At 48.6% G+C, this 27,020-nt stretch overlaps 2 protein-coding genes and 1 long non-coding RNA gene across 9 annotated transcripts in view; 1 reads left to right on the forward strand and 2 right to left on the reverse strand.

The window, feature by feature from the left end:
* The window catches only part of Usp2 (ubiquitin specific peptidase 2), a 25,755-nt gene extending 20,436 nt beyond the window's left edge, over positions 1 to 5,319 (reverse strand). For 4 of the 6 annotated variants that reach the window (XM_078047162.1, XM_013360004.4, XM_078047163.1 and 1 more), the window contains exon 1: positions 5,183 to 5,319. The gene's annotated coding sequence lies outside the window, so the exon portion shown is untranslated. Of the gene's footprint in view, positions 1 to 395; positions 494 to 3,043; positions 3,151 to 5,182 lie in introns of those variants that run through there. The other 2 variants (XM_013360003.4, XM_040285372.2) reach the window with 2 other exon arrangements.
* The window catches only part of LOC144377206 (uncharacterized), an 18,543-nt gene extending 10,878 nt beyond the window's left edge, over positions 1 to 7,665 (forward strand). Inside the window, exon 2 of the long non-coding RNA XR_013437940.1 lies at positions 5,172 to 7,665. This is a non-coding gene — a long non-coding RNA (uncharacterized LOC144377206). The remainder of the gene's footprint in view (positions 1 to 5,171) is intronic.
* An 11,546-nt stretch (positions 7,666 to 19,211) lies between these two features.
* On the reverse strand, positions 19,212 to 25,271 carry Thy1 (Thy-1 cell surface antigen). Of its 2 annotated transcripts, none has more exons than XM_005328377.5 (4): positions 25,117 to 25,271; positions 21,813 to 21,867; positions 20,986 to 21,324; positions 19,212 to 20,491 (listed from the first exon to the last, which is right to left on the reverse strand). In XM_005328377.5, exons 2-4 carry the CDS (start codon positions 21,847 to 21,849, stop codon positions 20,379 to 20,381), a joined length of 489 nt encoding a protein of 162 aa, XP_005328434.1. In that variant the 5' UTR covers positions 21,850 to 21,867; positions 25,117 to 25,271; the 3' UTR covers positions 19,212 to 20,378. The 2 variants fall into 2 exon arrangements, with proteins under 2 accessions (XP_005328434.1, XP_040141307.1); XM_040285373.2 differs by lacking the exon at positions 25,117 to 25,271 and adding an exon at positions 24,787 to 24,899.
* Positions 25,272 to 27,020: the final 1,749 nt, after the last annotated feature.

Raw genomic sequence — 27,020 nt, forward strand, 5'->3', positions numbered from 1 at the left:
CCTGCTGATGACGCAGAAGTACTGGGCCAAACAAGGTACAGCAGATAGGAACAGGCAGCCCTGGAAGGGGGGGGGGCGGATATGGAGGTGGAGCCATACCTTCTATCCCAAAGAATCCCAGGAGGGATCCCAGATCCTGGCTCTCCTGACTTCTCTAATCTGGCAGGCAACTGCCAGGCCTCCGCCCTCCCCCAGCAACCTGGGAGACATGCCATCACTAACACCCCCTAGAAGCTGCCACTCAGCTCTGATATCTGTCGAACAGTTCTCATGTCTAGGGAGAGGGTCCTTACTGGGGCTTGAACACATCCCCCTACCCTCACCAAACCCAAGTCTCATTCTTCAGAAGAGTCCCAGCGCTTTCCATGTGATAAGACAGCTTGGGTTGACATTACCTGGCACTGCTGTCCCTGGAGGCTGCAGAATGCACCATGGGCGGGAGCTTGGGCTGGGGCCCTGGTGGTGGCCTTGCTGCGCAAGACAGGGACAGAGCGGGCACTCACATGGCTGCGAGTTTCCCTGTTGCCACAGGAACAGCCTGGACTGAATGGCCCTTTCATGGGGCAGCGGGAGGCCAGCCGATTGGCTGGGATCCCCCGTACTCCTCCCTACCCAGTGTGGGGCCCCTGCTGCCCAGCTCCTTTCACTGTTTACCCAGAGCTGGCAAGTATAGGCATGCGGCTTCAGGCAGCACCTCCCCAGGTGCCCGCCACCTTGGACAACAGGGGCAGTCCCATACCCACACTCCTCCTTGATGCCCTCTTTTCCAAGGTTCCCAGCTCTTCCTTTCTCTGAGATTCCCTATCACTTTGATCAGTTTACCCCTCTTGAGAGGTGCACTAGCATTCCTCTGCACAGTGGAACTCAGCTTCCTGTAGGGGACATCTGATCCAAGCAGCTGTCACCTGGCCAGCTGGTGCTCTACACCTATGGACCAGGCACCAAGTACACTGAGGACTTCATATTGCAGTTTCTGATTTCACCTTCTCGGCAGCCCTATACCAACACATGCGGCCCTCACCATGCGTCCCGCTGCCTTCTGAGCGTTCTTATCAGCAGAACCCCAGAAGTCTCAGTGCAGGGGTGAGCTGAACTTTTTCAAACAGAGGGCTGCCTCACACTTACAAACATTGTTGGAAAGGTCAAATTATTAAAAAATTAAGAATTTATTCACAATTCAAAAATAAATGTACAAGAAATTTAATAAGTGAAACTTTCAAATGAAGTTTTTAGCATTATATTTGTGAAGGTATTAAAGCTTAAAATGGCATTAAGACTTGGGGCACAGTGTTGACGTGGTCCTCCGGCTACGTAATAGCAAGAGGTGTTGTTACGATACTCATTTGCTGACAAGGAAACTAAGATCCCTGGAGTGATGTGGCCGTCCCAGAGCCTTGCTGGAGCAGTCACAGAGTCGGGTTAGGACCCTGAAGCCGAGACCCCCACTTGATACTTTCTTGGGCTGAGGTAGGGCTAGGGACCTGTGAGGTGGGCGTGGGGAGAGGACCACTGTAGGATCTGGGTGTCCACTCTCCAGCAACAGAATGGGGGTTACCAACTCTCACAGGAGCAGCCCTCTGTATTTTTTCCTGCAGGCGAATGAAAATGAAGCCAGGTGCAACCTGAGCCCCAGAATAATACTGATTGGCCATGAGATGGTCTAGGAGGCCTCCATTTCACTCATGGTGCCAAATTTCTATGTGTCCCCTGGCACCAGCATCTACCCCGGCTCAAGGTCCTTGGCCCCCTGGCTGTTTGAACATGTCCCCCAGTCTCCTAATCTGACTGCCGTTCAGCCCACTCCCCAAGGTACCTATGCTAGGTGAATAAGGGGTTAATGAGCCCTGTCCCCTTGGGGCAGCCATCTCCTTGCGTCAGCCACTGTCATTTCCTGTAGCTCACGTGAAGGGCTCCCTAACCTGCCCAGCCAGGGGAGGGACTTGCTCCCCAAGAATCCCAGGCACTCCTGGCCCTGGGGGCAGGAGATGGGTGATGCCCCACATCCCAGCAATCTTCACTTGCCCAGATCTGCTTGGCTCTCTGGAGTGAAGATATGTTGGCTTCCTGGCCACAGAGCCCCAAGTAGCTTCAGGGTCACACCTAAACAGGGTTAAGTCTCTTCCTTCCTACCCAGGTGATCAGAGCAGGTGAGTGAGGAGTTCTAGTTAGTCTTGCTGGGTGCTCGGGAGCCTCCGTGGTGGTGATGACCTCAGAGCTTCCGAAAGCTGCTTGCTAACCGCATCAGAATGTGCTGACCCTGAAGGCTAAGGGGGGTGAGACGGGGGCCCTGTTTCCCTCCACCTACACTCTCTGATTCTTAGTCTGGCTGCTTTGGTCCCCTGCTCCCCTGTCTGGATACAAGCATCCAATTCTGGAAGGTGGGGAAGATGCAGGTTGAGGATGGGGGTGGGGCATAGTTATGTGCCCATACTGTCTACTTCTAGGCCCCAGGAGCCTCAACCTATACCCCCTCCTCTAACCTGTCACTAGCAGCTCTCCCTTATCAGGAGCTAGCACCGAGGGACCCACTAGCTTATCTGCCATAGTAAGGGGTCATCCAAGGGAATTTGGATTCATCTCTATCTTTCTGGCTGCTGGTAATAGTCCAGGGGGTGGCAGTGGGAGGGGAGATAAAGAGATTGGAGATTAAGGCAAGCATCCTGACTGGTGGAGAATAAGTGGGTGGGCCCAGGGCAGCATCTCTATAGGGTGCTTCTTGACTTGGGTTTGGGCATCTACAGGTCCAAGAAAAGGCAAAGAAATGGGCTCCAGACAGTATTGTTGTCCTTACATTCTCTTTTGCACCTACTTCTGCCCAGGCACTCTCCAGGTGCCCCTTCCCCAGGGAAGAGTTCTGTCCTCCTCTCTCTCCTCTAGGACTTTAGCTGTCCTCTTTACTCACCTCCTGAGGAGCTTTTGGTCTTGCCAACTGCACCCACCAGGCCCAACGGTGGCCTCTCATGAGCTCCCCCAAACTCATTCATGTCTGTCATCTGGACAGCTGCCCAGGCAAAGCTCAGACACCAAAGGGGCCGCTACTGACCTGTGTCCAGGGGCACTGGATGGGACCTGGGGGCTTCCTCCCCGGGAGGGCAGAGAACGCAGTGGAGAGCCCAGAAGCTGGAGTCTGACTCCGGGCTGGGTAATCCGGAGCTCAGGTTACGCTGGATATATATAGTATCTTATCTGACCTCCCAGAGAAGGCAACTTGCATTCCAAGCCCCGGGAGAATTAAAGGGGCAGTGGCATGCCCACTCTTCATGGGCCGCTTGGTTTGACTGGTGCCAGCCAAGGAGTCCTACTAAGACTCTCGGGAGGAGGCATTTTAAAGTGGAACAGTGGGGGAATTCAAGGGGAAACTGGATGGTAGAGGACTGGGGTGGAAATTGAGACAAAAATAGGAAGAGGCTGGATTCTGTGGAGCTGTCAGTCATAGAATTAGAGAACAGGAAGAAGCCTTACTGCTAGTTACAGCCCCTGGAATTTTGAGATGGAGTAGACCTAGCTCAAGGGCACACAGACAGCTAGAGGCAGACAAGACCAGTACTCAGGTTTCAGTTCACTACTTTTTTACGATAGACTTCTAAGACTAGGCCTGAATTCCAGTTCTTCTCCCTATTGGATCTGAGTCAGTAAGCAAGTCACTTAAGCTTTCTGAATCTCATTTAGTCTGTAAAACATGATTAATAAAATATAATAATAACAATAATAATAGTATACCTCAAAGTTGTGAGGATGAAATAAAATAATATTTGTAAATTTCCTGGCATATAGTAAGAGTTCAGAAAACGATGATTGTATTGAATACTTCCACTTCTTGTTTTAGTGAACAGCAGTATTAGTAGTAGCAGTTGGTGATCCTTCCTAGAAGAGGACCCTAACCTAGAAGAAAAAGGCCTCAGGCCGCCCCTCAGGGAGTGCTCTGTTTTAATGCCAGAGAATAGCCCTGTGGTTTTCTGAACTGGCCCACATCCCAAAAGTGGGAAGGGCAAATGCCAGTTGTCATATTCCCAGATGTCCAGTCCACCAAAGTGAGACAGGACAAGCCCATTTGGGTTCCCTCCCCATTTATCTAGAAAAATATAGCAAGTGTAGCTTCCCCCAGACTGCTAGGAGACTCTCTGGCCCCTCTGGAGTGGTTCCACTCTACCTGCTGGAGGGCTCGGGATTCCTGGGCCGCAGAGCTGTGCTGGGCAGGGTCACAAGGAGGAGCAGGGTTCTTGGCCTTTCTGGCCTTGGTGCACCTGTCTGCTCTCAGGATGAGTCTCCTGTTTCTCGATGGCTCTCCCTGAGGACTGGGAGGACCCATGCTGGTGCCTCCACCCTGTCTCAGCACAGGCCACTGACTCAGCCTGGGTCCTGATGATGCACTTCAGAGGACGCCCTCATTCCAGTCCTCATTCCAGTCACCATGCATCTGTCTACAGCATCAAAAGAGCAGGGGAATGCCCCAACACTAGATCATCAATCCTCTCCTTTCCTCTGGCTTTGCGGGTGGATTTGGGGGGTGTTCTCATGCTTGGTCCTGGGGAGATGAGCAGCCCCTACAACTTTCCAACTCAGCCCTGTTTTAAAAGCATCCAGGTTAAGAGCTAGGACTCTCCTCAGAGGAGAGCAAGGATGGTTTGGCTTGGGTGTCCCTTGGTTAAGTTACTTGCCTGGAGCACCACATGCCCACTTCTGGTTTGGGATTTAGGAGAATTTCAAAGTTGCCTCTTTCTGATTTGGGATTGGTGGAAAATCTCTCCTTCCGTTTAACTGCTGCGCTCCCCAAAACCCCTCCCCCCTTTGGCAAACTGACCGGAGACAGCCCCCAGGAGCTTTAGGAGCAGGTAGTAAGTGAGCTACACGCACACGTGGGGAGGGGGGTCGTCAGCGTCCAGGCATCACTCTCGGGCCACATATTACACTGGGCACAGCGACCTGGACCCTCCGAAGCAGCATTTCCTTAGAACACACTGATCTGTGCACAGATGGCTCTTCCTGGCACCTTGGGCTGTCAGCTGGCAGCCCCCCTTACATAGTGGGACCCATAGCTGGAGCTCCCCCGCACAGCTGGCCCTCGCCCTACATTTCTAATGTCCATTCTGCCCAGACTATCGTTGACACCTCACTTTATGAGCTTCAAACCGGCAGTGACCCCCACATCCCTCTTCCCGGATCTCCGACAGGTGGCACATACCTGCCTCTTCTCCGAGGATGGACGACGAGTCGAACCGGGCACAAGCATGGAGCTGCGGGTGAGTCCTGGCTGGCACTGGCGCGGCGCAGCGAGCAGCAGCTGACGCAGAGGGCTCCCTGGCCTCGGCTCCTGCCCGCCTCTCCCCCACCTCCGCCGGGGGCCCAGAAAGGACCTCCCCGGGAAATCGGCGCCACCCAGCGGGCAGCCGCCTCATCGCGCCAGGGCCGGCAAAGCCACACCCCGCGTCCCCCGTCACTGACCAACGTCAAGGCTATTGGCTTGTTCCTATTGTGACATCACTAGAGCCCCGCCTGGCTAGGGTCTCCCAGGCAACCAATATCTACAGAGAACCACGTGGAGGAAAAGCACGCCAGTTTGGAGGGCGTGGAGCACGGAAAGAAGTGGACTGGAATGTGACACGATGTGGCAGGTGGAAGGTATTGGAAAAGAAGCGGGGTCACTGGAGAAGGTTGGAACTTGAGCCCCGGGGCATAACAACTTTCAGATCTTAGAGAAGGCTTCTTGTTCTCTGTTTCTTCCCATCCGGGCTGAGGGAGGTCCTGATCTTGATCCTCTTCTCTTTTCCTCTACTATCTACCCCCACCCTCGCCTTTTTTGTATCGGGGATTGAACCTACAGGGCGCTTAACTACTGAGCCACATCCCCAGTCCTTTTTATATTTTAATTTATAGTCAGGGTCTCTAAATTGCTAAGGGCCTCGCTAAATTGCTGAGATTGGCTTTGAACTTGTAATCCTCCTACCTCAGTCTCCCAGGTCGCTAGGATTACAGTCCTGCACCGCCACACTTGTTCTTTTCCTCTGGTAAGTTTCACTTCCAGGGGACCAGGGGTTAGTGATGGCTGCTCAGATGGGGTAAACGGAGGCACCCAGTCAGTGGAAAGAATTTTCTTTGAACTTTTAAGAAAAAGCTAAGACAAAATTTGAATTTTTGCTGCTTCCCTTCTTAGTATATAGCCTCCCACATCTCCTGCAGGCTGGAATACAAAACCACCCTACCAGCTAAGCTGGTGTCCAGGCAAATCCAGGTTTTCATCTTCACTTGGACTGTCCATCCTTCCCAGTGCCCTTAGCTCCTCCTTTCTCTAAGAGTGGATGTCACCAGTCACCACAACCCTCAAGGTCTTTCTCTTGTATTTCCCAAAGAAATTAGAGGCAACCAGGAGGGGAATACTTACATTTCTACCTATAAACACATTTGAATCCATCTGCTCCAGCAGTAGTGAAAGAGCTGTCTCTCTTCTGGCCCAAGAGAGTCCCTTCTGGGTCTCAAATCTTTGTTTCCTTGGGGCCCTCATTCCACTGCTTCATTTTACAGGTAGGTGAACCAGGGGATACAGGAATGAACAGAACAGGCACAATCCCTGCCCTCAAGGAGCTTACATTCTAGTAGAAGAAGGAGGGCAATAACCAAAAAGTAATATAGTGTGCTAGGGGCTGGGATTGTGGCTCAGTGGTGGAGCGCTCGCCTGGCACGGGTGGGACCTGGGTTCGATCCTCAGCACCACATAAAAGTAAAGGCATTGTGTTGTGTCCATCTATACCTAAAAATAAATAAATAAATATTAAAACAAGATAGTGTGCTAGTTGGCACTAAGGGCTTAGGAGGCCAGTCAAGCAGAGAGGGGGATATGGAGTGTGTAGAGGGTGGTCTGAGATGCCCAATGAGAAGGTGACATTTGAGTGGTCTGAAGAAAGTGAAGAATGAACCATCTGGAGAAAGACTGCTCTAGGTAGAGGGGACAGTAAATGCAAAGGTCCTGAGGTGGGAGCTACCTGCAACTTTTGAGGAAGAACAAGATTGTTGTATGTTGGATACAGCTTGACATGACTGCAGCCATCCTGAGTCATAACTGCTGGGATTGCCCCTGAGTAACTCTAGCTGGTTTCCCTTGTAGTTTCCCAGCAGACCATAAATAGATGAAACCATTAGGGTCACATGTGGGGCTTTACAATAGGACTCTGGCTCCAGGGATATGCCTGACTCTTTGGTATTATCTTAAAAGAAATCTTGAGAGGCATGATGGTGCCTACCTAGAATCCTGGCTAATTGGGAGGCTGAGGCAGGAAGATTGCAAATTTGAGGCCAGCCTCTGCAACTTAGTGAGACCCTGTCTCAAAAATGAATGAATGAATGAATAAGCTGGAGTATATAGTTCAGTGATAGAGAGCCCCTGGTTTCAATCCCCACATCTACCAAAAAATAAAATAAAGAAAAAAGAAAAAAACTCCTGTTATTTTGTGTGTCTATATGAATATGTAACAATCTCACCATTATGTATAGTTATGATGTACCATTAAAAAGGAAAAAAAAAAGAGAGAAACCAGGTACATTACATCCAGTTACTTTTGTCCTGTTAAATATGACCCACTTGCTGACCCAAATAGTGAGAATCCAACTGATCTTGATGCTTCTCAGAACCAGCCTCTGTCAGTAAATCCCCCAATAAATTGGTTCTGTGCAGTCCTGGATCTGTCTGCTCTCTTATTCAGTCTCACAGCAACTTGGGGCCAATCCTCAAACACTGGGACCTAGATGTTTGGAACAAGTAGAGATAGAGATAGAGGGGGAGGGGGCATGGGGATGGAGTGGGGAGGAAGAGAGTGGAAGATGAGGCCAAAGAGATGAGGAATTGATGGGCTTGCCTTGGAGGACCTTAAGGTCCTTCTGATGACCTTGGTTTACCACTGAGCTACATCCCCAGCCCTTTTAATTTTTTTTTTTTTGAGATAGGGACTTGCAGAGTTGCTGAGGCTGGTCTTGAACTTGAGATCCTCCTGCCTCAGCCTCCCAAGTTGCTGAAATTACAGATGAGCCCCAACACACCCAGCTCCTCTCCTTCTTTTAAGCCCCATGCTGTCTGAAGCTCCTGGCATCTGGTCATGCTACAACCAGCCTTACTTGTGGCTGTCAATTGTGGGCACATGGTATCTTTCCACCCTTCTCCCTCATCATTCTCAGTGATTTCAGTCTCCCTTTCAGCCTGCGAGGCCCCTGATCCCCCCCTTTCTCACTATGTGTCATCTGCTTGCCCAAGAACAATTTCACATTCTTACCCAGTCTGGACTCTAAAAGGTCTCCTCACCTCCTTCAGTATTGGGGATTGAATCCAGAGATACTATACCCTAGCTAGCCCTTTTTATTTAATTTTAAAATTTTGAGACAGGGTCTACATTTATAATGACAAATCTCAGATGGACATAGAGCTGCCCAGTGTTTCTATCATGTCTGGCTGCTATGATTATTTTCCCACTGAATTTAGCTTTCTATTGCCACATATCACATACTCAGAAATGTAGTGGCTTAAAAAAACAATACTTGTTGCCTCACAGTCTGTAGGTCAGAAATCCTGGTGGGCTCAGCTGGTTCTCTGGGTAGGCGCTCACAAGGCCAAAATCAAGGTGCCAGCTGGGCTGGATCCTGTCTGGAGGTTTGTTCAGGTAGTTGGCAGGACCTAGTTGAGGACTGCAGGGGTGAAGGCCCTGTTTCCTCACTAGCTGCCAGCTGGGTCTGTTGTCTGCTCCTAGTGGCTAGGAGTATTCTTTCTGTGGCCAGCTGTGGCACATTGAATCACCTTTGTGCTTTGATCTTTCCTAGACCACTGGCCAGAGAAAGGGCTCTGATTTTAAGGGCTCATGTGATTGGATGAGGCCTACCCAGATAATCCCCGCCTTTTAAGTATGCCATACACACTAGAAAGCACGGGGATCAGATGAGATCTGATCCCCAGACTCCAGGGGTTAGGGGTATGTGATCATGGAAGGCTATTTTTAGAATGCTGCTACCACTATGACTTTCTGATATGATGAGTTTCTATTATTTCCTTAAAATTTTGGGAGCATTGAGCCTTGAGAGGTTAAGGTCACTTAACCAGGATTTGAAGCTATCTCTCTGACTCCTGGAAATAAGCATTTGCCCATGCTGCTTGGAGTATTACTTCCTTTTTTCAAAATGCCCCCACATCCCTCCATCTCTTTAGTGTCTATGGTTCAGCTGATGACCTTTTCATGTACTTCCTTGAGAAAATTGTGGCTTCTCATATGCAAAGCCCTGTCCTTTCCTGTTTTCTGTTGCTATGACTTTAATTCTCCAAACTAGGAAATAAAAAAATTGATTTGATTCTGGGTTCTGGAGGCTGGGAGATCCAAGTGTATAGGGCCGGCATCTGCTTGTCATCTGGGAAGGGCCTTCTGGCTGCATCATGACATGTCAGAGGCCCTCTTAGGGTGAGAGAGCAAGTGTGGCTTCTTATAAAGCCACCAATGCCATCATGGGGTCCCACTCTCATGACCTTATCTACTCCTTACTACCTTCAGAGCCCCCACTTTCAATTACCACTAACATATTTGGGGATTAAGTTTACAAAATGAAATTTTGGGGGGACACATTTAAACCATAGTAAGCCCCAAAACTTTGAGTCACAAACCTCCTCCTTCTACACCGATTTTGTCGTTTTTTTTCCTGACTCTAGATCCCTCCTCTCTTGCTTTCCCAATGACTCCCATTTTTCATGTTCTTCTCTTTCTCCTTCCTTAGCCTTTCCCTGTCTCCACAACCTCAGCAGCAACACACAGCCATGCTCTAGTACTGCCTGTCTTAGAAACAAATGAAGATGGGTGCAGAGGTGCACTCCTATAATCCCAACCACTCAGGAGGCTGAGACAGAAGGATCACAAGTTAGAGGCCAACCTGGACAACTTAGTGAGGCCCTGTCTCAAAATTTAAAAGAAAAGAAAAGAAAAAAAACGAAGCAAATGCTCCTGGACTCTACCTCCCACATCAGCCACAGCCACACTTCCTGAATAAAAGTCTACATTAGCCATTCAGTCTCATGCACCCACTCCAATCTGGCTTCTGTTACCACCACTCCATTGAACTGCTCTGCCAGTTATCATCCCTGCATAAATTTAGTGTCTTTAAAAAACAATTTATTGTTGTGTCTCATTCTTCTGTGGTTGGCTGGGCTCAGCTGGGAAATTCTCACTTGGGTCTCTTTCTTGTGAGATTGCAATCAGTGACTGGAACTGGAGTCATCTGAAGGCTCAGCCTTGCTGGAAGTCCAAGGCAGTTCACACATGGCTGGCAGTTGACCCTGGCTGTTGGCTGGGAGCTTAGCCGGTGCTGGTGACTGGAGGGCCTCCGTGCGTACTCTGCGTAACTTGCACGTCTCAGAATGGCAGCTGGGTTCTAAGAGGGAGTGTCTCAGGGCTTTCTAGGGGAACCCGCTGGAAGCAAGTCTTCTCAAGAGTGAGTGTTGGCATCTGATGTGGCCCTTCTTGCAGCTTCATGACACGACAGAGGCCCACACATGGTGAGAGAGCATGCCATCCTGGGGTCCCACCTCATGACCCCATCTCATCCTAATCATGTAGTCATGCAGCTTCACTTCCCCACAAACTCTTGGGCATAAGCAAGATACAGTGCACGTGCGACTCAGTGGGAAGGGATTACACAAGAGTGCAGTTGATTTAGGGGGCCATCTTTCACGGATTGCTACTACAGTGACCAACAACTTGGTCCTCATCTTACTTGAGTTCTTAACAGTAGTTGACTTGGTTGAACATTTTTTTTCCCCCAAAATCTCTCCCTTCTCCGGCTCCGTAGGCCCCTGGCTTTTCTCTTTTCTCACTGCTGCTCTTCCATCTCCTTTCCTTCTCTTGCTGAAACCTAAAACTTCGACAACTTCAAATTCTAGGCTTAGAATTCTAGAATCATTTGAAGAATTATTTTTCTGAAGTGTTTTCCTGCACCCTCTTCTTTGTCCTATAGTCAATGCTGACTGTACAAATGCTCTCTTCTGCTAGATATTACCTTTAACTTTGACCTCTGATCTGTGCTCAGGACTGGGATATAGTCTGTCTTCTTTTTGGGGAGTAGAAGTCATTTTTTTTAAATACTATTTAGTATTAAATAAATAATTTATATGGCCACATATAAATTATTAACCATACATAGTGATTGGCAAACAAGTATATATTGTGTGTATATGTTCTTTTTTTTCATTTCCAGTATCTTTCATTTCCTCCCCTCCTCCTCCCCCATCTACTTGCTCTACTCCACCATCACTCTTCTGTTATTATTTTTTAAATTAATGCATCCAGCTGTCTTCTTGTTTGGGGGCGTGGGTACTAGGATTGAATCCAAGGGTGTGCTACCACTGAGTTATATCCATGACCGGTTTTTAAAAGACAGGGTCTTGCTAAGTTGTTGAGGCTGGCCTTGAACTTGCAATCCTCTGCCTCAGTCTCCTGAGTAGCTGAAATTACAGATGTGAGCCATACACCATTAGAGCCATGTCCTCTAGGTTGCTTTTTTTTTTTCTTTTTGCATTGCTAGGGATTAAACCCAGGATCTTGTACATACTGAGCGAATGCTCTGCAGTGGAGCTGCATCCCAGCCCCACTGTCTTTTGATAGCTCTGTGTAGAAGTCTAGTGGCGATTCAGACTTAATACATCCAGCTCTCCACTTCCACATCCTCCAGTCTGTTCTCTCTCAACAGATACATCATTGCTCTCTCATATTTAAGCAAACACACAGGGGATACCAGATTCCATCTAGATCCTAGATTCTGTCTCACTACTCTTAACCCCCTCTCCCCAACTTCCAATAAGCAAGTCCTGGTTTTTTTTTTTTTTTTGTGTGTGTGTGTATGTATGTGTGGGGGGGAGAACTTTAATATATTTCTCCAAATATTTTTGATTTTGATTGTTTAGAAAATTAATACATTTAGCTAGACTTGGTTGCACATGCCTATAACCCTAGCAATTTGGGTCACTGAGGCAGGATCACAAGTTTAAAGTCAGCCCTAGCAGCTTAGGGAGGCCCTAGGCAACTTATCAAGACCCTGTATCAAAAGTAAAAAATATAAAGAAGGGCTGGGGTTAAGCACCCCTGATCTGGTACCAAATAAATAAATAAAAAGTAGAAAAAAAAAGAATATAAAAGTGATCTGTGACCTTATCTTACATTCTCACTCATCAAAACATACTCCCTGGGCTGGGGATGTGGCTCAAGCGGTAGCGCGCTCGCCTAGCATGCGTGCGGCCCGGGTTCGATCCTCAGCACCACATACCAACAAAGATGTTGTGTCCACCGAGAACTAAAAAATAAATGTTAAAAAAAAAAAAACATACTCCCAGTTAATTAGCTATTTCTTTTGCTATTTATTTCTCTACTTAAAATTTTCATAGGTATGTTTTTTCTTAATTGTCTAGTGTTAAGTATTATATATTGACTTTCAACTATGGAAAATGTGGTGTTTAATGGTGTTTAACACTTTAATATGCCCATTTCTTCCACAACCAAATATATTCACTTATCATTTTCCATTGCTTCCCAAATAGTTTTATCACAATTTTTAGTAAAGTCATTACCTAATGCTGTGTTAGTCCATTTAGGCTGCTATTACAAAGTTCCATGAACAGGGTAGTTTATCAACAATAGAAGTTTGTTTCTCATGGTCTGGGAAGTCGAAGATTGAGGGCCCACATTTGGTGAGGGCCTTCTCTTTTTTTTAAATTTATTTTTTAGTTTTAGGTGGACACTCCAGCCCAGTGAGAACCTTCTTGTGCTGTATCATGACATGGCAGAAGGCATCACATGGTGAGGGAGAGAGGGAGGTATGCCTGTTGAGAGCAAGAGAGCAAAAGAACCCTCCCATCCCTTCTACAGTTGGCATGAATCCACACAAGAGGATGGAGCCCTCGGGACCTGAACACCTCGCATTAGGCCCCACCCCTAATACTATTCAACAATTGGGGATTAAGTTTCCAACACATACTTTTTCGGGGTACATTCAAACACTGAAACTTCTCAAGAGTACCCTCTTCAAATCCTGTCACCTTGGGGGTTAAGGATTTTAACCTAGGAATTTTGGAGGGATACAAACATTCAGGCTCTAGCAAGCATTTATATTAATACGATTATATAAATATTATTTGCAGATAAACCATGTAATGGGCTATGGTTATCATTTTTCCCTATGGAGTGAATATTTGCCATTTTGGGGGGATTTTGTTAAGAATTATATTTTAAAAATTTTTAAATAATTACAGATTTATAAGGAATTACAAAAATAGTGCAGGAGGTCCTGTTTGTACCCTTGAACAGTTTCAAGGCCTCCTGTATTCCTTACCCATTTCTCTAGTGGTAACATCTTGATCAGCTGCCGTGCACTAGCTAAGGTGGGAACTAATGCTGATATAATACTTGGACCTTACTCAGATTTCACCAGTCCTCTGTTTTAGCTCTGTGTCTCTCAAAGCTACCACTTCCCTTTGTTTTTACCACTACAACATTGTTCTGAGCTGCCACATCTCTGTTAGGACTACTGCAGCATCCTCCTGACTTCTTGCTATTCTCCAGTCTGTTTCCACATAGCAGCAAGAAGCAGCTTCTAATCCCAAGAGTAGATCAAGTCCTTTAACACTTTCCTGTTGCTCTTAGAATACAATTCAAACTCTTCATTAATGACCTCCAAGACCCTGTGGGATCTGGCTATTTTACCTCCTTATTTTATTCTTTCTTTCTCTACCTTATTTATTTTCTTTCTTTCTCTCTTTCTTTCTTTTTTTCTCTCTCTCTTTCTCTCTCTCTCTTTCTTTCTTTCCTTTTTTGCAGTACTGAGGATTGAAACCAGAACTCTGCAGATGCAAGGCAAACATTCTACCACAGAGCTATATCCCCAGCCCATTTATTTATTTATTTAAATAATTTTTTTTAGTTGTAGATGGACACAATATCTTTATTTTATTTATTCATTTTTTATGTGGTGCTGAGGATTGAACCCAGCGCCTCACATATACAAGGCAAGTGCTCTGCCACTGAGCCACAACCCCAGTCCCATTTATTTATTTTTGAGACAGGATCTTGCTGTGTTGCCCAGGCTGACCTTGCACTTGTGATCCTCAAGTCCCAGCCTCCTGAGTGGCTGGGACACAGGTATGTGCTTCTGTACCCAGCAGTGTCTCCCTCTTTAATGACAACTCAGACCCCTCCTTGTCTTCAGGCCTTGAGTGACCCTGACTGTTCCCTCCACCTTGTGCCTCCAGCAGTCCTTAGTGGCTGGCTTTTTGTTCTTTTTCAGGCCTCAGCTCAGAGGCCAGCCCCTCAGGCTCTCTTTGATTACCCTAACTAAAGTGTCATCTGTTTTTCAACATCAAATCTGTAGGTAAGTCCTATTGGTTCTATTTCAAAATATATTCAAAATAGGATTGCATCATGCCTTGTCAGCTACCGAGGCCAGCTCTAGTCTAAGCTCTCATCATTTCTGGCCTGGACTGCTGCAGCAAGTTAGCTGGTGTCCTTTCTTACACTCCTACAGCACTTTCTTCACAAGCAAAAGTAGTCTTTAAAAATGCAAATGGGTGGGGGGGGGCTGGGGTTATGGCTCAGCAGTAGAGCATAGCCTAGAGTGTTCCTCTAGCCTGGGCGAGGCCCTGGGTTTGATCCTTACTCAGCACCACAGAAAAATAAATAGATTAATTAAAGATTTAAAAAAGATGCAAATCAAAAAAAAGCATGAATCTATAATTACTGGATGTATTTATTGGTTTTCTTGCTTAATGTCCATTTCCCAGTCTAGAGTATAAGATTCCCTACTTTTTTTTTTAGGTGCTGGGAGTGGAACCCAGGGCCTTGTGCATGCTAGGCAAGTACTTTACCACTGAACCCACTTCCAGCTCTTTTAAAGACATTTTTTTTTTTTTTTTTTGAGGCAGGGTCTCACTACGTTTCCCAAGCTGGTCTTGAACTTGAGAGAGCCTTCTGGCCTCAGACCCCTAAGTTGCTAGAGTTACAGGGGTGCAGCATGACACTAGGAAAATAAATTCTATTGGGTGTGTTAGTCAGCTTTTCATCACTGTGACAAAATAAGATAACCAAATAAGATAAACAGCCTACAAAGGGGAACAATTTATTTTGGCTCATTTTGGTTTCAGAGGTTTCAGTCTATGGTCCCACTAGTGCCCAGAGTTCCACTGTCCTCTTCAAGGTGAGTTTCTGTTTATTTTGTATAGTTTTTAATTGTATAAAACATATTTAACAAAAATTTTGCCATCTCAACTCTCTTTAAAAATAAAGTATAGCAGTGTTAAATACATTCACATTGTTATATTACATCACCACAGTTCATCCACAGAACCCTATAACTCCCCATTTCTGTTCCGTCTCAACCCCTGGCAACTTTCTTTCTTTCTTTCTTTTTTTTTTTTTTATCTATTTTTTAGTTTTCGGCGGACACAACATCTTTATTTGTATGTGGTGCTGAGGATCGAACCCAGCACCACGTACATGCCAGGCAAGTGTGCTACCACTTGAGCCACATCCCCAGCTGGCAACTTTCATTCTGCATTTTGTCTCCAGGAATCTGACTTTAGGCTTCCTTTTTTCAATCAAAATCTGCCATCTTACCCACTTTTTTTCTAAATTTATTAATTAATTTATTTTGTAGTAGAACATCTTACCCACTTTTAAGTGTATAGTTCAAGTAGCTATTTTTTTTTTTTTCCAGTACCAGAGATTGAATCCAGGGCCTCATGCATGCTAGCCACTACTGAACTATACACCCAGTTATGTGTTCAGTTCAGTGGTGTTAAGCAGTGGCTTCTTTTAAAGGTAATTTTAGGTTTAGCTGTGAGTGTAGAAAAACCTCAAATAATAGTAGCCTAAATAAGAAGGTTCATTATCACCAAGGAACCAGGCTCCTGTTTATGCTTCATCATTTGTAACACACAGTTTGCCATCTCAAAGTTCAAGATGGCTATTCAAGTTATACATTCCTGCTGGTATGGGGAGAAAGGCAAATTTTCTCTCTTAGAGCACTTCATAGAAATTACACTTATTTTGTACTTATGTCCCGTTGAACAGAGCCTAGCAATATAGGTTCATCCTGCAGCAAGGAAGTTGGGAGATGTGGTCTTCATTTTGGGCCACATATTTCAGTTTTAATTTGTAGGTCCTACTGCTGAGAAAGAAGAGAAGGCATGTTGGGGATCCTCTCTTCCCCAGTGTTTGCCATTTCTTCCCTGCCTCAAGGCACTGGTCACTGCACTGAAACCAATTCCTCGCTTTCTGGAGTTTGGACTCTCAGTCAAGGGATATCTTTTTAAAAAAATATTTATTTTTTAGTTTTAGGTAGACACAATATCTTTTATTTTATATTTATGTGGTGCTGAGGATCGAACCCAGTGCCTCATGCATGCTAGGCGAGTGCCCTGCCACTGAGCCACAATCCCAGCCCCCCAGGGGATATCTTTTATCCCTGAGCATGGAAGCAGGTGCATTTCAGGTTGCATAAATAAGTAATTCCAGCCCAACCATCTTATTTTAATAATTATTGAAAGGAAGTTCTGAAGCCTAGTGACTAGGATCTTTTAGTGTCATCCAGTTCAAGTTCCACTGAATTTAGGAAACTGCTTTATGCATAACTGGTGGATGGCTTTCACCAGGCCATACCCACTGCCAGGATTCCCTGACCCCACTGCTGGGCAGGCTCTTCCTGGAGCCCCACGCGGCCTTCATGGTACTCTGCCATTGGTCCACCTGCCCTCCATAGACTGCATCCAATTCTACACCTCCTCCTGCTTCTAGGCCTTCTTTTTGCAGGAGAGAAACCTCCCACCAAATCTATTCAAGCTGTTTCCCCTTGAGGGGTGGGGGTCATTCTGGGCCTAATAGTCTCCTGAGGCCAAGAATCTGGGCAGGAAATTTGTCCTACCTTTGTTGCAAAGCCCTCCTGGATGGAGCAGAAGAGAGCCAACAGCCCTCACACCTTGCCAGGAATCTGAAGGAATCCAGACTCAGTGTTCTCGTACCAATGAAAGAGGAAATGAGTTCACTCAGGATTTGCTTCTTTCACATGTGAAGACACATAAGCCCTCCCCAGTATGAAAACTGTAAATTCAGGGAGAAGACAGATGTCCTGCCAAGGAAGTAAGAGAATGTGTATCATAGGTCCCCTGATGCTGTACAGATTTCTTGGTAGTCCAGTGAAAGTCTCCCCATGTCTCCTGGAGATCCCTTTCCCTGCCCAAGGGAGTTCCTGGAAGTCAGGGAGAGCCTACCCTGGCACCCTGTGCAGCTGTCGTCAGTGAATCGTCCAATCCAAACTGGGGATTCAGAGGGGCATCTGATGCTCTTGGGCAAGAATTCTAGACCATAAGGTAGGAAATAATGTGGCTGAAGAGCTAGGTGGGAAAGAGGTGAGGAGCAGAAAAAAGGTGGGTGGGGCCATGTCTTTGGCAAATGTGTGTCTCCATGAGACATGGGGATTTTCACTGGCCAACCAAGAAATCTACACTCAGGCTACTGTTGAGGCTCTGTGGTAGAGCACTCACCTAGCATGTGTGAGGCACTGGGTTCAATCCTCAGCACTGCATAAAAATAAAGGTCCAACAACAACTAATAAAATATAAAAAAAGAAAGAAATCTGCACAGCATCAGGGGACCTGTGACAAACATCCTCCTGCTCCCTTGGAATGATGTCCATCTCCTCCCTAAATTTGCAGTTTTCATGTCCTTTCTAAATACTGTCCCACGGCCTCCACAGACCTGCTGGCCTGATCAGAGAGGCCTGCCTCTAAAAGCCTGTGGCCACCTGCTCATGGCCTGGTCTTTCTGGGTTGGTTTGTGTTGCGAGGTCTGAAGACCTCTTCCTTCACCTTTCCTGCCTTTAGTCCATCGTCCTCTGCTGGCCTCCTTAGGCTAACCCTACCTGCTCCACGCCTCAGGGATGCTCCCCTGAGATGATTGCAGCGGGCAGTCCCATCCCTGGGGCCCTTGTCTAAGTATCGCTAAGCTTCAGGGAGATAGTGTCAGGTGTGACAAAGGGCATAGAGGAGGCATCATGCAGGTGCCAGGGTCACACACTGGCCTCTCAGATGGGGCTTCACACCTGGCCTCCCAATTCTTTCCTGAAAGACGTTTGAGTTTGATCTCTCACTACCCTGAACTTGGCATCTGAACTCCATTCCCCCTTGATGTCTCTTCTCACCAAGTCTTCTTTCCTAGCCCCAGGAGTGCTGAGCAAGAACCAGGGTCACAAGGGTGTCCCGTCCCCAGAGAGCTCAGGGCTGGCTGCATCAACTGACTGCCCTGAAGTCTCGTGTTCTGTGATGGGAAGTTTCTTCTGCTTTATTTTGGACATGGTCACCAGAGGGGCCAATGCAGGGCAGAGGCGTGGGCGGGAGGCAGTGGAAGAGTGGGAGCAAGTGGCATTAATTTAGACGTGAGCCTTTAAGAAAAATGCTCAGAGAGAACCATCCTAGCCAGTGCTAAATATCAAATGAGTCAGCCTCCTCCCCCACATTCCCTGGTAGAGTGGGGCAGGCTGGCGCGGCTGCCTCGCTAACTCACAGCAATGGAGCCCCAGTCCCAGGATGACCCTGATACTTGTTCGTATTTTACTCATTACTTTCAGGGGTGGGAGACAGGGGTGAGGCTTTGTTACCTTTCCAATTCAGGGGGACAGTATTTGGCTCCCACCCTTTCTTTGGCTATTATTGCCTTTTGGGTTGAAGAATTCACGCGGGTCCTGTCACCTTGATGGCATGGACATCTCCCACCAAACCTCCCTCCTGTGCTCCAGTGTCTGCCTTCTCAATGGTAAATGGGACTCAGGGGGCATTTCTGAACAAACAAGGTGAGAAGAAAAAGCAGACTGCATGCCTCAGCGCTTGCTCATGCAAAGTTGCTTGCAGAGCCAGGGTCGCGAGGCTCGGCCCACACATTGGCAGGTGGGTCCCTTGTTGCAGCCAGGTGAGTCAGCAAAGAGGGAACTTCCATTTTTCTGGGCAAATATGTCTTATTAGAGTGATTCTGAAAAGAAGCCCAGCCTGCAGAGGCTTGTCCCTGAGGATGGGGTTTGCAGAGTGGTCGGAGGGGAGAAGACAAGGACAGAGGAAGGGCTTGTGTCCCCCAGGGTCTCCTCAGATCTCTAGCCCACGGAGATCCCCAGCCAAGGGAGGAAGCAGCCCGGGGACCGCAAAAGAGGTGGACACAAGGACAGACTCCAGAGGCTTGGTTTTATTGTGCAGTTTGCTTTTTCCTCAATGAGATGCCATTAAGCTGTGGCACTATACACAGTCACGGGACAGGCAGAGCTGCCGGGTGGGGAGCTGGGTGTTGGGAAAAGCCATCTCCCAAGGAGTGTGCAACTTCAGGGTCTCACTCCATGGCCTGCCTTGGGCCCCCCTCGGTTCCGGAGGAGGCAAGTCTGTGGGGCAGGGGCTGTCTGGGGGCTCAAGGCCCAGCCAGCAGGGGCTGGCACTTATGGGCAAGGGAAAGAAGAGCCTCCTTTAGGAACTTGGGCCAAGCTGTGTGGCTCTGGGACTCTCTCCTTCTTCCTTGCAGAGCCTGCAGGTTAGTGATCTGGAAGCTCTTGGGAGCTTGGGACAATCCAGGAAGGGGTTTGTCCTCCTCTGCCACCCTCACAACTGCAGGCTGCAGCAGTGAGGGACAGCAGCCTCACATTTCAGCGTCTTTCACTGTGGAGGGGTGATGTGCCCTTACCTCCCACCCGCTTCTCCACCCCTCCATTTTGTGCTGCTGCTTCCTGGCCGACTCTGCATCTCCACTGGATCAGGCCTCTGGCCCAATGTCCCTAGGAGACTTCTGCTGTGGCAAGAGGGTGGCTTATTTGCTGTGCCCGAGAATGTTCCTGGAGACGCTCAGTTCTCACCCTCAGCCATGGCTACACATGCTGGGTGGTGCCCTCACATCGGGGTCTTGAGGTGCCAGACCCAGACATACCTCACCTCCTCCCTGTCCAGGTCTCTCCCAGGCCTGTGGTTCTGGTGGGTGTGGATAGACTCACCCAGAGACTGGTACCCTCTACTGGTCACATGACCTCACTCTCCACCAGGTCTCCTACCCTGGCTTCCCTTGTCACAAACTCCCAAAGAAAAGGAAGGATAAACCCTAAATAAACCAGACAGAAGCAGCTCTGGAACAAAGAGTACAAAAAGACAGCCAGTGGCGTGCGGAGAGGGTGAAGTGGCAGTGGGTTAGGTGGGTGGATGATGGCATGCAGCACTGGGATTCCTTACAAGGGGTGGGGTCCCCATGTTTCCCCAAGGTGTGAGAGGGACTGGGAGGAGAGGGTCAGCCAACTCAGAGAAGCAGGACCTTCTCTGCACAGGCCTTGAGGCTTCCTGTGTCCTCCGTGGGCCCAACCAGTCACAGGGAAATGAAATCCGTGGCCTGGAGGAGGGAGAGTGAGAGCAGGAGCAGCAGCAGCCATGAGGTATTCTGAGCCAGCAGGCTTATGCCCTCACACTTGACCAGCTTGTCTGTGAAGAGAGAATGGGGTGGGGGAGGGAACAGGACTCAGGCAGGCAAAGGCCCAAAGTAAGAGTGTGTTCCCTTCAGAGGAATTGGTGCCATGATTGTTAGCTAGACCAAACTGGTCTAGAAGAATCAGCTGTCTTTCCCATTTGCAGATTTCTGAGCCCCTTGAACACATATCTTATGAAAATCTTGGTAAACATCATCACAAGAAAACTAGGTGAGGGAGGTAAGGTCATTTCTGCTTTCCAGGTGGGGGAAAGGGTTGGGAGGCCAAATGTCTGTAGTTGCAGTAGAAGTGGCTACTACACTGCTCTGTTGGCTGGCAGGCTGCTCTTCTCCCATCCACACTGAAGGCAATGGCACCCCAAGGGACAAGGCAGCAGTAAGGAGAGTGGAAGGGAGCTATGGGCTCCTTGCCTTTCCAGCTAGCTAAGGACACTAACTGCTGTCCTCACCAGCCTGGTTGTTCTCAGCCTTGTTTGGGGACTTGTCTCACCTCTGAGCACAGAGATATTCTGTGACTGGGGCATGCTTTGAGGCTGACCGGAGAGGCGGAGTTCGCACGAGTAGATCCCCTCATCCTTGTTGGTAAAGTCGGCTAAGTAGAGGACCTTCATGTTGTACTTGCTGGTGAAGTTGGTCCGGGAGCGGTATGAGTGCTCGGGTACCCCCACGGTGCCAAAGAGCACGTGCTTCTTTTTCTCACGGGTCAGGCTGAATTCGTACTGGATGGGCGAGGTGGTGGTATTCTCATGGTGGCAGTCCAGACGGAGGCTCTGGTTCACCAGGCAGGCCGTTAGGCTGGTCACCTTCTGCCCTCGGGATACCTGTAAGACTGGCACCAGCAGTGCCCCCCCTTCGAATTGGGGGAGAGCTGACAGAGCAGGGGGCCTCCCACCCACATTAAGAGTAGACATGGGCCAGGCTCAGCAGAACATAGGGGTCACTCATTGAGTGCCTCCTCCCAAACCAGGGGTCCTAGAGGGACAGTCCACTCTGCCAGACTCCAGACTCCCTCCCTAGTCTGTGTGAGCCCTGGGTCTTGTGTGTGTGTGTGTTTCAAGGACAGGAGGTCTTGGGGGACCAGTGAGGGTCTTATTCCTCATCAGAGAGTCCAGTTCACTAGTATGGGGCAGGGCTCAATGGATGTTTCTGAAGACCACCTCTGGCAGTCCGCAGGTCACTAGGTCGAGTGACTTGGGATGAAAAAGAGCCTTCTGTCCTTCAGTCACCTGCACTTTCTGAGGTTGCAAGAAAGATATTAGCTTCTCTGAAGGATAAGCCAGTATGCCTAGAATGCTAGCCCTGTCCCTTGCCCAGTACCTGCCAGCAGGACAGCGATGCCGATGGCCGGGTTCATGGTTCCACGAGCTCAGTCCTGGATATGGGGTGGGACGAGATGGGAATCAGCCAAGAGATGGGGCAAGTGTGCCCATACTTACTGCTAGGACATGGGCTCCTGGGGAACATGGTGGACATCTAAGCCCCTCCCTCCATCCCTCTTCCTCTCCCCATTTTTCTCGGAAGGTGGAACTGCCTTGCTCTTTCCCCCTCAAGCACAGCAAGGAGGCAGGAGAACGCACCTGGAATGGTGTGTCTGTGCTTGACCACCGAGCACTTCCTAGTAGAGCTTCCATCTTTGACTTTATTATTTAAGTTTGTGGTGCTGGGGATTTAACCTGGGGTGCTCTACCACTGAGTTACTCCCCTAGCCCCCCGCCCCCCACCAGGGACTGAACCAGGGGCACTCGACCACATGAGCCACATCCCCAACCCTTTTTATATTTTGAGACAGGGTCTCCCTAAGTTGCTTAGAGCATGGCTAAGTTGCTGAGGCTGGCTTTGAATTCACGATCCTCTTGCCTCCTCTTCCCCAATCTCTGGCATTACTGGTGTGTGCCACTTCGTTCAGTCCCAGCCCTTTTAAAATTTTTACTTTGAAACAGGATCCCACTAAATTGCCAAGGCAGGCCTCAAACTTGCAACCTTGAATTTGTGATCTTCCTGCCTCAGCTGAAAGTTGCTGGGATTACACTGTACCCAGCTAGGTGAATTTCTCTTTACTATTTTTTTTTTTCCAGGAATGTAAGACCTATGAGGGCAGGACTCTCTATTTAATTTTTTAAAAGTTTAATTTGATAAAAAAATATATATAACATTTACTATCTTAACCATTTTTGGCAGTGGTATACTAGGGATAGAACCCAGGAGTACTTACCATTGAGCAACACCCCCAGGCTTTTTTCCCCTTTTTAATTTTAGAGACAGAGTCTCACTAAGTTGCCTACCTGGCCTACTTGTAATCTTCCTGCCTCAGCATCTGAGTTGTTGGGATTAAAGATGTGCACCATAGTGGTAGGCTCTTAGTCAATTTTTAATTTTTTCATGGTGTCTAAGATTGAACTCAGGCTCTCAATTATGCCAGGCAAGCATTCTACTACTGAGCTGCATCCTCAGTCCTCCTGACCTTTTTTTTTTTTTTTGTACCAGGGATTGAGTCCAGGGGCACTCAACCACTGAGCCACATCCCCAGCCCTATTTTGTATTTTATTTAGAGACAGGAGTTGCTTAATGCCTCGACTGGCTTTGAACCTGCCATCCTCCCGTTTCAGCCTCCTGAGCCTCTGGGATTACAGGTTTATGCCACTATGCCCTGCTTGACCATTTTTTGAAAGGTTCAATTCATTAAGGTTTAGTACATTCACATTGCTGTGTAACCAAATCTACAGGACTCTTTTTGTCTTTCAAAATGAAAACTCTAATGAGCAATTGAACAAAATTTCCTCATTCAGAGACTTATTTCCATTTGTTCGAAAATTTTTTTTACCAATATCTAGAATATTTCCTGGTATATTAACAGATATTAAAAAGATATTTATTTATTTATTGGTACCAGGGATTGAATCCAGGGGCGCTTAACCACTAACTCACATCCCCAGCACTTTTTAAAAAAATCATTTTATTTAGAGACAGGGTCTTGAGTTGCTCAGGGCCATGATAAATTGCTGAGGCTAGCTTTGAATTTGCGATGCTCCTGCCTCAGCCTCCCACTGGGATTACCAGCCGTGGGCTTGGCAGAAGATACTTATTGAATGAATGAAGAAATGAGGTTCTTTTTGAGCCTTAGATACCCATGGGGTTTGGTGAGGATTAGAAAAATGACAAACATTTGGCAGCACATTGCTGCATGAATGATCCTGAAAGGCTAATGGCTAGGGATGCTGTCAGGTGTGTCTGGTCAATGAGCTCCGAGATAGGCTTCCACTGGGTGCTCAGTTAAGGTGTTACCCCATGTGTTTAAGGGAAAGAAACAGTGTTCTCTGTACACGAGCCAAAAATGCTTCCAAACCTCAAGCGCTCTGGGATTTCAGGGGTTGCAGTTTTCTAGCCTGGCTTCAACAGGCTCCTTGCCTTATCTTTTAAAGCTAAGGAAAAAAAAATTATATATATAATTATATATATATACATATATATATATAATTTTTTTTTTCCAGCCTAGGCTGGACCAGCATCTTCGCGAGGTGACAAGGAATGGTAGTCTAGACTGTCCGCAGCAGGGCTAGCCTGAGAGCGGTCTCTGGAGGGGCGCGAGGTCACTGGAGGGGCGCGCGCCTGAGAAAGCGCTCAGGCCCTGCGTTGGTTCCCTGCGCCCGGGGGCTCCGGGAGCGCCTTTCACAGCCTAGGATACCTGCCACTCAGCCCCTGGGCGGGCGAGGCTAGGGTGCCCTCTCCTTCCGGGGTACGGCTGCCGCCCCGTGCCGAATCCTGGGGCTCTGCAGCTGAGGAGCCTGGGCTGGCGCAGGTCTTTGATTTGAGGGCACTGGGTTATGGAGGAGGAGTATGGGCTTGGGAACTAGCAGAGGAAGGGGAGCGGTGGCCAGAGAAAGAAAGGGAAGAAATTCTTTGGGGCTGGGGCTGGGGGATGTAAAGCCAAAGGGAGGGTAGAGAGTGGTTAAGGAGGGGCAGTCTATTTTTTTTTCCTCTGCTGGGTGTCATTGCAGTCCAAACCCAGAGAAGCCCTGCGCTGCCTCTCCAGCCCCCGCTCGGCTGGCCCCACCCTTCTTTGGTTTCTGTATTCTAATCCTCTCCTTTTCCAATTGAGGTCCCCCTTCCCCCTCTCTCATCCTTTTCAGATCTCCCCTCCCCCGTCTGCCCGCCTTCCATCCAGTCCCCGCCCGCGGCACTGCGGTTTCCCTACCTCTGGTGCCCCACACCCAGCCGGCGGCGAGGTCATCCTGCAGAGATTCCCTCTAGCTTGCCACCCTGTCTTCTCCCCCCATTTTTGCCCCGTTCCCACCTTTGCGAACTGGGCTCGGTGGAGAGCCAGTGGAGAGTCTGAGTGGAGAGCAGAACCAAAGGCTGTCTTTAGTGACCTTCCTCTCGGTTCTTCTCCAGCGCCCCAGCCCCAGATGACAGTCTTCCAGCAGTAAAAACTACCGAGCGTCTTCTGTAAAAGGCGGGCTGCGGCGTGGCTGCTACCCTGAAGCGCGTCCCACTCCCGCCCCGGCCTGGGAAGCAGATCCTTCCCCGGCGCCCTCAGTTTCCCGAAGCCTTGGGCTGAGAAGGCTTGTAGGGGCACCTGGTGGCTCTCCCTGCGACCCAGGTCCAGCCTGGCTCTAGCTCTCACCTGCGCTCTGTTGCTCTGCTGCAGCAGCCTCCTCTGGATGCACCGCCGCCTCCAGTTGCTGCACCCTGCAAAGAGCCCGCAGTTTTCATCAGGGGTGGGAGAAGGGGGAGCAGGGAGGGCCTCAGGGATCAGCCAATCAGAGGCTGAGGGGAAAGGATGGAGGGGGCGGGCAGAGAAGGGGGGAGGAGGTGGTTGGGTCTTGGTGTGGGAAGGTGGCTGACTGCTGCAGAAGGGGGGGGGGGGTCCTCAGCCCTGTGACTGGCTGGCTTGGCCAGGGACAGTGTTGGACCCTGAGATCAGGGTGGGGCAGCCCCTCCCAAAAAACGTTAGCCGCTTCCCGAGCCCCCGCAATGATTCTCTCCTTTTAAGGCTCTAACCCTTTCTTCTGACACGGTCTTCAGAAATCAGTAGGAAAACCAAAAGGGAAGGAATACAGGAGGGAGGTCGGCTACACTTCCTTCTTGACTTCTCGGCTGGGGCCATCTTCCTCCCGAGCCACCCGTGAGAGGTTTCTATGTGGGAAAGTCCCAGTCTCTAAAGCCCATTGGAAGAAGGTAGGGGTTGCACCCTTCCTTGGTTCCCAGCCTAGCCCAGCCCAGCCCGCTTCCGGTACTCCAGTGGAGGCTGCGGGTTATTTCTGCTGTCTGGTACTCCTGTCTCCCTCCTGGGCTGGCACCTCCCCAACCAAAGGGTTGGTAGGTTTCTCTCACTTTTGTGGAAACTGTCAGGTCTTCAGACAAACCCGTGTTGTTTTTTACCAAGCACTGTGCTGGGCACTTTACATAATGGTCACATTTCGCCCCTGCAATCCCACTTCTGGGTTGGCCAGTTGCTGGTCTTGGAACCCAAGCCCTCAGTGCTGAGCCATTCCACTCTGCTGCGGGCAGCCTAGTGGGAGAGGAAATAGGGAGAACTCTGGGAAAGGGGTGGAGACTATGAAAAATCTGGAAAAAGAATAGGCCGAGATCTAGCTTCTGATTTCCTGGAGTACCTCTTCTACTTCATCAGTTTTTTCCCGCAGTACTGGGGATTGAATCCAGAGGTACTTTACCACTGAGGTGCTTTCACAGCACTTTTTATTTTGAGACTGGGTCTCACTAATTTGCCCAGGATGTCCTTGAACTCGCAATCCTCCTGCCTCCCCCTACTCCTCCTGCCTCCCCCTACAGAGTAGCTGGGATTACAGGTGTGCACCACCAGGCCTGGCTACCCCATCAATGTGGTGTCACCAGGAGTCCTTTTTTCACATCTGGTGCTGATGACTTGCCCACCCACCCACAAGTATGCCAATACATTTTTTTAAAAAAATAAAAGTTTATTTGATTGATTTGATCCTTCTGTCCTGTGTGAATTCTGGACATGGTTTACTGTGAGCTGACCCTGCCCTCCAGCTCTCTGCCTGCCCATTCTCCTGTTTCTTCATAGAAGTCAGCTCTGGCATCTTCATTGTAGTTTCCAATACTGTAAAGGCACTGTTGGACTCTCTCCCTTGTCACACAAGTGAGAGTTTCATTTTCCTCTTTATCCCTTGGAGAGCAGTTAGGTGGTCTTCCAGAGCTTAGGGTGATGAACTACTCCAACTAGAATGAGCCTTGCAGATAGCCCAGTCCAAAGCGGGTGATTTCACTTTGGTAAACTACAGAAACTTTATGAAAATTGCAGTTCCCCATCCCCCACCTAGGCCCCTCTCACTGTAGTTCTTAGTCTGCATTTTCCCCAAGCTCTGCAGGGTCTCAGACTATGAAACACTTGTCTGCTAAGGCAACCCCTTTGCAAGGATGAGTCTACCTGGTTTTTCATTGTCCATAGGGAAAATTTTTAGGCCCTGGAATGGCCTGGCTTCTGGCTGTTGACCCCTATCACCCCATCTTTCCTGTTCATCTTCCTGCTGCATTCCTGACATG

The sequence above is a fragment of the Ictidomys tridecemlineatus genome, chromosome 4 (genome assembly GCF_052094955.1).
Source record: "Ictidomys tridecemlineatus isolate mIctTri1 chromosome 4, mIctTri1.hap1, whole genome shotgun sequence".
NCBI classification, from domain to species: Eukaryota; Metazoa; Chordata; class Mammalia; order Rodentia; family Sciuridae; genus Ictidomys; species Ictidomys tridecemlineatus.